Raw genomic sequence first — 9360 nt, 5'->3', positions numbered from 1 at the left:
AATTTATTTAGTTGTTCTTAATGAGTTTTCATATTTTGAAACCACTGTCATGCTGGATTAAAACAATTCCATATTTTTCCCTTTTATTTATTTTTTTTTAAAAAAAAAAATCATGGTTAAGTACTACAAAGTCCTTTTTTTAGATATGCTCTTTGAATTTAATCTCTATCATTATGATGGTAATTATATATATATTTTTTTTCTTAAGTAAGGATTTACTAGCAAATTTGCTAAATCTACCTAGATATAAACTCGTTTAGAATTTGATTGGAGATCAATGAAATCATTGTTGTTTAACATATATAATCTCTAGTAACTACAATTATATATATTTCATACAATTAAAATATGTAACAAAAACTAGATATATTCATTAACAATTAATTTAAAAGAACAATCTAAATATAAAACCTTACATAGATATTTTTATTATTTAATAATAAATTTGAAAATAAATCAGTGTAAAAATTTGATTACATATTTGAAAACTTTCAAGAAAGATAAATTGTCAAAAAAAAAAGAAAAAAAAAAGACAGACTTAATCTTTTCACTATACACCTATCAGAAAAAACAGCTAATTAAGCACCTTATTTAAATTGTTGAATAGCTTGAAGAAGACAAATTTGGCTGACTCGAAGAACTACTGCAAGGAGAATGACAATTAAATATTCTGTTTGGATGAGCTTGGTGTTTGGCCGGATGTGTTGTATGTTTTTGGGTTTGCTCTATTTTCAATGCCTTTTGCATGGCGAACATCACTGATTTGTGCACTTGTGTAACAGGCCAATGAAACTGACTTTAATTCCACGCATTTGCCACTTATGTTCCATCAGCTACTTCAATTCTGAATAAATGCTGTTGATTTGAGTTTCTATTCGTTGATTACATTCCTTCTTTCTTTCTTAATTCCCATCACACCTTCAGCTTCAGGTACTCCAAAGTGGTCTGTTGGTGATAATGTTAAAGCCAATCTGGATGCAGGGCTTGTGACTTCAAAAGCTGTCTGTCTCATTGAATCACTTCTTGAATACATACAGGTTGGCACGTTGTGCATCATCGTTATCTTTGGGACACATGTCAAATATTTGTGATTTCGTATATAATGGTAATGTTTATACTCTAGGCTCTGCAATTTGCACTTCCAAGTACCCGAAAGTTTGTGAGTATTGTTCCTGCATTCTTCATAGGAAACATTGGTCTCTCTAACCCAATAATAATTTAAAAGCCGCATCATTTTTAAAATGACACAAAAGTAACAAAAAAGTGACTTCTAACATTACACAATCATTATATTATATGTTAGTTCAGACTGCAGCAAAAACAAGCAACCATGGACCGCACATGCACTTGATAGACGTATGGAGCAATTGAATAGCTTTCCTTTTGGCAACGCATGTATTTGTTTCATTTGCTTTCCTTGATTTTTAAACAGAAATCAATATCAAACACAAATTTTAGCACATTGTAAAATCAAATACAAAACAAATTTCAACAAACGGTGAATTTCAGTCAAAAAGACGAGAAACATAAAACACTGGATCCCAACTCAAACAGGAACTGTTCGAATGGATTGATCTGTTTGGACACGATGGACTTGTAATAACGTTATGAACCCACTGCCTCTGGTGGACCAATTAGAGCAACCTTGGGAGGCTATGGGAGAAGAAAATGGCAAAGCCCCCCACAATTCCTTTGTTATCAACTTCTCCAAAGTAAGAAAATATAACTCTATAGAAACGCACAAAATTGCCGAGTTCATTCATTAAATTTTTTTTCAAAAAGAAAAAACAAAAAACAAAAAATGCGAAACACACCATGTCCAAGTCTACAAATTCATTACCAAAGGAAGAATTACAAGGTTCTCATCACCGCAGTTACCAAATTAAGGAAAAACAAAAAGAAAAAAATAGATAAATCTCCTCACTGAACTCATTTTCTTCACAGGTCCTGCACATTCAAACCTACAAATAAAACAATAATACGAATTATCAAATGTGACGCACAAAAAAGGAGAACAAGCACAATATCAAACATACATCGCGAAACGCAAAAGCTTTCAATGTAATAATCACATCCATATTTAAACTATAACATATGCAAGTGGTAAAGCCAGACAAAACAACTGCAACACCTCTTCTCACGTCGCAGAGGCTAATAAACAAATCTAACATACACTGATGACATACCTGGAGGAAGGGATTGCTTCAACTTGTCGGCCTTCTCGGAGTCAAACACACACAGCGTGTAAAGGTACTTGGAGCAGCGAACTTTAAACTTCACCACATCCTTGCTCCTCTTGATTTTGACAGAGCGTGCATCCTTTCTTCTTGCAGTAATAAGAAAATCCTTGATCTCATGGATTTGCTTTGGCTGTTCATAGCATACAAACACTTGGTTAAACCCAAAATACAAAAATGTGGCACCACCAGCATGTTTCAAGCTATCAGCAAAGGCACACTGTGACCAAATAATACGAAATATATATCATGAGATTATACAAAACAGGCATTAAAAGGTAAAATGGCACGAAAAGATAAAATAAAAAACTACTAGTTGATTCAGTCTGACTAGGATAACATTACTAAAGCATCTCACGTCGTTTAGCATCTATGCGGTTACTTCTAATTTCTCCAATATTGTTATGACCCATTCTACATCATGCAATTCGATTGATAGCAGCACCATTACCAATCTATAGAACCTGGGGCAAAATATACAAGCATGAAAAGCATCAAGGCACCTGAATTAAAGGCACAGTTGATTTACCAGACTCGTCACTATATTACCAGACTCATAACTGTATTAAGCATCTGGTTGCCCCTACAGCTACGACAAGTTTTCTTGATGGGTCTGGTTCTCCCGATGGTTCTGGGTTTGTTGCTTCCCCATTGCCTAGCAGCGCTGGGTTTGATGCAGCTCCCTGTTTGTGCAGCTCTGGTTTTGGTGTTGCCCCGTTCATGGAAGCCTTCGCCCCTCCTCCTCTCTCAGGGGCAGTCAAGTTGGGTTAGAAGATTCGTTCTTCTCACCCCCTGTTGCAGCCTTCCAAGCCTTTTCAGAGTTATTATCGAAAGGCTAGGTTTCTAAGGGAAGGTCACTCAGTGAAATGGAATGCGGGGCTTCTAAAAGATTCCTTGGCAGCTTCAAAGACGCCTTACTAATATAGAAAATTCTGCAACGCCTCCTGTGAAGAAGTCTACCAGTATTGCGAAGAAGGGTTTTCTTCGGAAGGGGTTTCTCAACCTGCACCCGACTTCGATAGCCCCTTCTGTTCCGCCTAGGGAGGTTAAGGATGTTTGGGAGAAAGCCATTGAGTTTTGGGAGAGGTTGCCCTTGGAGTGGGCATTGGAGCGGGACAAGATTTTAGCTCACCAAAAGACCAAAGGCAAGAGGAAGCTTTTGAATTTGAAGAGCTCCATTAATTATGGCGATGTTTGCACCCCTCTAGGCGTTGGAAAGGCTAGGCTCACATGACGTAGGGTTGTGAGCCTTTGTGGGTCTTGAGGCGTTTTGTTTCCGGGTTTTAGGTTGTTTCCTTGTGGGTTTCGTTGGGTTTGTTTTGTGGGCTGCTTTGGGTGTTCCTTTCGGGTTTTGGGGTTTAGCTCTTTGTGGGCTTGGTGTTTTTTTTGGGGGGGTTGGCTTTGGTTGTTTCCTTGTATACTTCATGTGTACTTAGAGGCGCCTTACGCTTTTATTTTAATAAAACTATCATTACTTATAAAAAAAAAATTAAAAAAAAAAAACTATATTAACCACCAAATAGAGGTTGATACCCAACATATCTTTATCAAAATATCCTTTTATTGAATACTCAACATATCTTTTTATTGACCAACTAAATAAATAGCTCATTCCTCTAGCTTAGCACCACAACCACCATACATATTCCACATAAACCATCTCAACAATTATGCATAAATAATTAGCCATGTTTAGTAACTGGTATTAGACCCTCCATTTGGTTACTGGAAAAACAGAGAAAGTAAGTACCACAATCAAATGAAAACAGAAAAACATAATTCATTTATATATATTGTTCTTGTCTCCAGTTAACAAACTCAACCTAATTTGGCTCATTAGGGCAAACAATACTCTCAGTTCACATTGGGAAGATGATGGGCTTATCAATTTACTAAACACAAAACAAATCACAAGATAACAAAATAAATGGTTTGATACCAAACTCAACTCTGGTATTACTGAATCTATCTTTCCACTTGTCAGAAAATCTTGTTGTATCTTCTAACCTATCACCAATAATATATATATATATATATATATATATATATAATTACAGACCACAAACTGTGGCTGAAATGGTCATTTCTCCTCCACGCGATGGCCGAGAAGCCAATTGAACAAACCACAGTAAAAGTACAATTACTTTAGTTTTACCTCCTAGGGAATTGGTTCCCAGAAGGCAGCAGTAGGCACAATATTATCTCAGGAATTTTCACACAACCATAAAACAAAACAAATAAGAGGTAAAATCTCCATATTTGTTGCCTTTTAACCCAATCTTTCACAGCAACAGGCATCGCACATCTTTCCTTTCTTTTCCCGAATATTTTTCCCAGTACCAAACAGATCCCAATCCAAGGCAACAGATTATCGAGCTTGAAACAAACAAAGCCCAAATCATACCCAACAGAAAAATATAAAAACATTCAACTAACCATCCTAAACAGACTGTACAAAACCTAATGCTGCGTTTGGCTTCTGAGAAAAACCAAGATAATATAATTAAATATAACACCAAGCGAAACAAAGAAAGAGAGGTACCATTTTCGCGTTTCCGTGCAGAAGAGTTCTGGGGCTGAAGACCAGAGTGCTCCCACAGGCCGCAAGCGATTCCGAAGAGTAAGCCCTGCGGAAACTGGGACTATATATTCTTCTACTAAACCCTAATTCCAATTTTTTCTGTTTTCCTATTTTGTCCCTAGTCTTTTAGGGCAATTTCAGAGTAAGTCGATGGGCCTGTGACCCTCAGGGCCTGGGTTTTGGCAATTAGTAAACCCCAGTTGGGATCGGATATGGGTGAATTGGGATTAGTATTAGGATAAATGCACATTAAATTTTTAAGTCAACGCGTAATTTGAAATCACTTATTTACTTTTTAATTTCATTAGATGACCTCTGATTGTTGCGAATCCAATCGTGATAATAGCAAAAAAGATGCATTTCGCTCGTAGTAATTGCGGCGGGTCGGTGGCCAATCCATGTTCCATATCACCACAATAGACCTAAATATAAACTATTTTTTTCTTTTTTGGAACAACTTCACAAAAGGATATCGAATTATACCGTATTTTGACAGAAGGGTACTGAATTATCATTTATGTTGAACCCGGGGATTTAACTATCAAAATTAGTCCCAGAATGGGCATTCCGTCTGTTCTCGACGTTAAAACGTGACGGAAGTCGATTCACATGACTTTTTTAATGCCATTTAGCCGTTTTGCCCCTCACTTTCATGCATGTAAACTTGCCATGCGATATCTCCACCCGGTGCCAATGATCCCCTTTCTTCTCCCCTTCCCTCTTCCTCTCTCCGCTTACTCTTAGCACCCGGTTCTCCACTTCAATATTTAGCTCCTCCTCCTTCAACCCCGGCACGTCCTGCATGATAATATGACCTTTTGGTGTCTCCTTCCAGTTGAACTTGTCGCCCCTGTGGAGCCAAAATGGGATATTTTCCGACACTCAGAACGGGTCTGCCCATAAATCAACCAACTTACTCCCCGCACGATCTACGAGTGGCAGCAAAGACCCATTTGAGAACCCATCATTAAGAAAGAGTAGGAGAAACAAAGCGGGGGCACCTTGTTGTGCTTGTTCTCTCATTTCTCTCTCTTTTTTGTTTTAGAGGTTTCTGTAAGTGGAAGAATGCTAATATTGCGGTGTTGAGCTTGAGCATTGTAGGCTTGTAGCGTGCTCTGTGATTCTCACTTGTGAAGAGCGAGGGGGTGCTATGCTAGCTGTTTATATAAGGAAAGGGAAAAGTAAAAGACGTGGCGGAATTTGGAGAGCTCCAACCAAAAGGGCTTATTGGGGTACAAACCATGTCAAATTGGAAACTCAGAATTTGGAAGCCATGTCTGGTGAGGATTACCAGTAATATCACATTGATTGCTCAACACTGAATGACTTTTTAATTAGCTTTGATCTAAAATTTGAAGTTCATGTATTCTTACAGGAAACTGTTTGAGTGGGTCACATGCAGAGTGGAAGTCACGTGACTCATGAAAAAATTTCCTCTGTTTTAGCTTCACAAAACAGAGTGTTTAAGCCAATGGGGTTCGGCTCATGAAAAAGCCACTTAATCAGAGGCATGGGCTTCGCATTCAGGGAAGAAGAAGATTTACAATGTTTCTTGCAAGAGCTATTTTTGATTTGGCTGTGAGATTGACTAGGAGACCTCTAACAAGCTTGAAGGCATGTCTTCACGTTCTCGATCCCATGACGCTCCTCCAGGCTTGCCGTCCACGTCTCGGCTATTTCCTTGGCACGCTCCTTCATGCTTGGCGTCACCAGCAGCCTCGACTTCCCGATCATCGGATCCACCACCACCGGTATTAGCGACTCTAGCACCAGAACGCAAGCCCAGCCCAAGTCATTCACTCTATCGCTCTTCTCCACCCTCTTGTCCACTAGAAACACCTCCGATATCGATTCCAGCACGAACCTCGGCGGATCCACGCACTCAGCCAGAGCCAGAGGCATCTGAGCCCTCAACACGTCCAACTCTTTCTTCTTCCCAATGATGAACCTCCAAAACCCAAGAATGTCCATTTTCAAGCAAAACGACTTCAGACTCAGCAGTAAGCCCTCGCTGTTGTCTACCTCTCCGTTCTCGTCCTCTTGGGATGCCTTACGGTAAGCTGTGAGTGCATCCTCTGTTTTCGCCTCAACTTTCTCCAGTACGATCTCGACGCTGCCTTAGATGGTGACCTCGCGCTTCTCGAGATCGTTGAGGGAGGCCTTAGTCTGGTGGTCTAGGGTATGAATTTTGTTCCTGAGGGCCTCAGACTTCTTCAAGATGTTTGCTTCAAGGACAAGAAGTGGTCCGAGAGCTCCCTCCAGAGGAGCGTGCAGCTCATCATCGGCACCACGCGGCATTTTCCGTTCACTAAACCAATTTCATCTGCCGGTCTCCTCCTAGCTGGTTTGTCTCTCTAACGTCGTCATGCATGCCGGTTCTTTCACTCCTCAAAGGACCGTTCAGAGCTTCTCTTCGGGTTGATGATGACGACTACAATCTGCATGTGTGAGTGGAGAGTGGGTCCGGCTTGAGGAGTTGTGTTGACATGCATGAAAGTGAGGGGCAAAACGGACAAATGGCATCAAAAAAGTCACGTGAATTGACTTCCGTCACGTTTTAACGCCGAGAACAGACGGAATGCCCTTCTGGGACTAATTTTGATAGTTAAAACCCCGGGTTCGACAGAAATGATAATTCAGTACCCTACCGTCAAAACGCGTATAATTCAATATCCTTTTGTGAAGTTGTCCTTTTTCTTTTCTTTTTTTTCTTTTTTCTTTTTTCACACTCTCTTGGAAACCAAATAGAACTCATCAAAATAGAAATTCCACGGACCTATTGTCTCTTGGACTCTTACTCATTGTCTCTACGCTGCTCCCAATCCAAAAGTGATGGATGAGAGATCTTAGACCCCTCTAATTGGCGCATGAGGTTGTCTGTAGAAGCGAGAATTGCCAACTTTCTTGCTACCATGGGGTCTAAACTTGTGGTTGGAGAATGTTGAAGAAGACCTTTTTTTTCTTTAACATTTTTTTTTTTAAGCCAACCACATTGACTGATTTTTTATTTTTTTTCCTTTTTTTTTTTAAAATAAGTAGAAGGTCAGTATCCACACCTAAAAATAAATAAATATGTATTTTCTCAAAATATTCCTACAAGAAATGGGAAGTATTCAAAAGTGTGTTATATTTTATTTTTAAGAAGTATTTTATGTTTTGTTTTTTGGAAAGTATTTTATTTTATAACTATTTTATAGGGGGAGGGGGGGGGGGGGGGGGGGGGGAATTGTGTTTAAAAGGAGAAAAGACTTTTCAAAACACTTACCAATTATGGTCTTCAAAATATCGAACCTCAACCCAAGTAGGGGTGGGCAGAATATCTGATTGCCGCATACCGATCACCTCAAACCGCTTACTAACTTCTAGCGGTTGATAGTCGAAAAAAAAAATGTTTTGACATCGGTTCGGGTCAGTAGGCGGTAGAATTTTTATTTCCTCGATTAACCTAACCTAACCGACTTTGACTGAACTGACTTAACCGAATTGACCCTCAGAGTTGTGCATCACTTGTTTAGCCCAAAACATGACCAATGAACACACTTGTTTAACCCAAAAAACAACCTATTTTGCCCAATAAAAATAGGTTCAGCCCAATATAAAAAAGCCTACGACTAACTGACTTTACCGATCAACATTTAACCGACTTCACCGAGTCAACTGACTTAATCAAAATATTTGAAATTTATTCATGTCGATATGAAGTTGGTTAATTAAGCGTTTTAACCGACTTTTTCGATTTGGTGGGTGAAAATACCTATATGTTACTAATTTAAACGATACTCAACCCTAAACCCAAGCTCTGATGTGAAACATTTCATTGCATAAAAAAATATGTCCCTTCTTCCCTTCTAAATTGTTTTTGAGCCCCCTTATAATTTGTTTAAGCTTGATTTCGTCATTGGTGTACGGGATGAATTTGCTATGATAGTATGAGAGCATTCCTAGTAGCTTCATCAAATTTTACTCACCAAAATAGCTAAAAATCACTTTTCTCTATTCTGGTGAGCCACTTTTTTAAAATTCTCTCAGCAGCCTCACCATTTTAACTATTTATTATCACTATTCTATTTAAATTTATTTTTTTCATGTTTATTTATTCTTTCTCTATATAATCTTTTTACAAAAAATCCTTCATATCCATGAAATAAGAACATTATCGTGTGAGAGATGGGAGATGGGAGAAGAAAATGAGAGAAAAAAAAAAAAAAAAGGAAAAAAGTGTGCTGATCATGTGAGAGAGAAAGGTGAAACAAAATTTAGTGAGTGGGTTGTTGAGTGAAAATGCCTCATCTAATTTGGTTAGTAATTTCAGTCATCAAATTTTTTTTGTTAAAATGGTGAGGCTGCTGGGAGTGGTTTTTTAGGATTAAATTGGCTCACCAAAATAGCTAAAAAACTATTTTGGTGAGGCTACTAGGAATGCTCTGATAGCAGCTATTTGTTGAAATCTGTTTGGTTCCATTCTCTATGTTTGTCGTCAAAAGGGCTCACCTTGTAGCCCTAAGTTAGGTGAAACTCAAGCTGCCATTGTTATTCAAAAAG

General features: G+C 38.5%; 2 protein-coding genes across 2 annotated transcripts; both read right to left on the bottom strand.

The window, feature by feature from the left end:
- Positions 1-1734: 1734 nt before the first annotated feature.
- LOC133883059 (large ribosomal subunit protein eL38z/eL38y) lies at positions 1735-4937 on the bottom strand. Its single transcript, XM_062322246.1, has 3 exons — positions 4780-4937; positions 2187-2370; positions 1735-1961 (listed from the first exon to the last, which is right to left on the bottom strand). Exons 1-3 carry the CDS (start codon positions 4780-4782, stop codon positions 1939-1941), a joined length of 210 nt encoding a protein of 69 aa, XP_062178230.1. The 5' UTR covers positions 4783-4937; the 3' UTR covers positions 1735-1938.
- Positions 4938-6417: 1480 nt separating this feature from the next.
- LOC133852554 (FRIGIDA-like protein 4b) lies at positions 6418-7116 on the bottom strand. Its single transcript, XM_062289319.1, has 2 exons — positions 7028-7116; positions 6418-6931 (listed from the first exon to the last, which is right to left on the bottom strand). The coding sequence occupies exons 1-2, from the start codon at positions 7114-7116 to the stop codon at positions 6418-6420; spliced, it is 603 nt and encodes a 200-aa protein (XP_062145303.1).
- Positions 7117-9360: the final 2244 nt, after the last annotated feature.

The sequence above is a fragment of the Alnus glutinosa genome, chromosome 12, assembly GCF_958979055.1.
Source record: "Alnus glutinosa chromosome 12, dhAlnGlut1.1, whole genome shotgun sequence".
In the NCBI taxonomy this organism is placed as follows: Eukaryota; Viridiplantae; Streptophyta; class Magnoliopsida; order Fagales; family Betulaceae; genus Alnus; species Alnus glutinosa.
Note: the sequence above shows the minus strand (reverse complement) of the source record. Positions and strands in the feature narration are given on the sequence as shown.

Coding starts and splice junctions, on each gene's coding strand:
- LOC133883059 (XM_062322246.1), bottom strand. Junction 1,962..2,186: donor GAAGCAATCCCTTCCTCCAG/GTATGTCATCAG, acceptor TTTTATTTGTAG/GTTTGAATGTGCAGGACCTG.
- LOC133852554 (XM_062289319.1), bottom strand. CDS start 7,116: ATGCCGCGTGGTGCCGATGATGAGCTGCACGCTCCTCTGGAGGGAGCT. Junction 6,932..7,027: donor GAAGCAAACATCTTGAAGAA/GTCTGAGGCCCT, acceptor CATCTAAGGCAG/CGTCGAGATCGTACTGGAGA.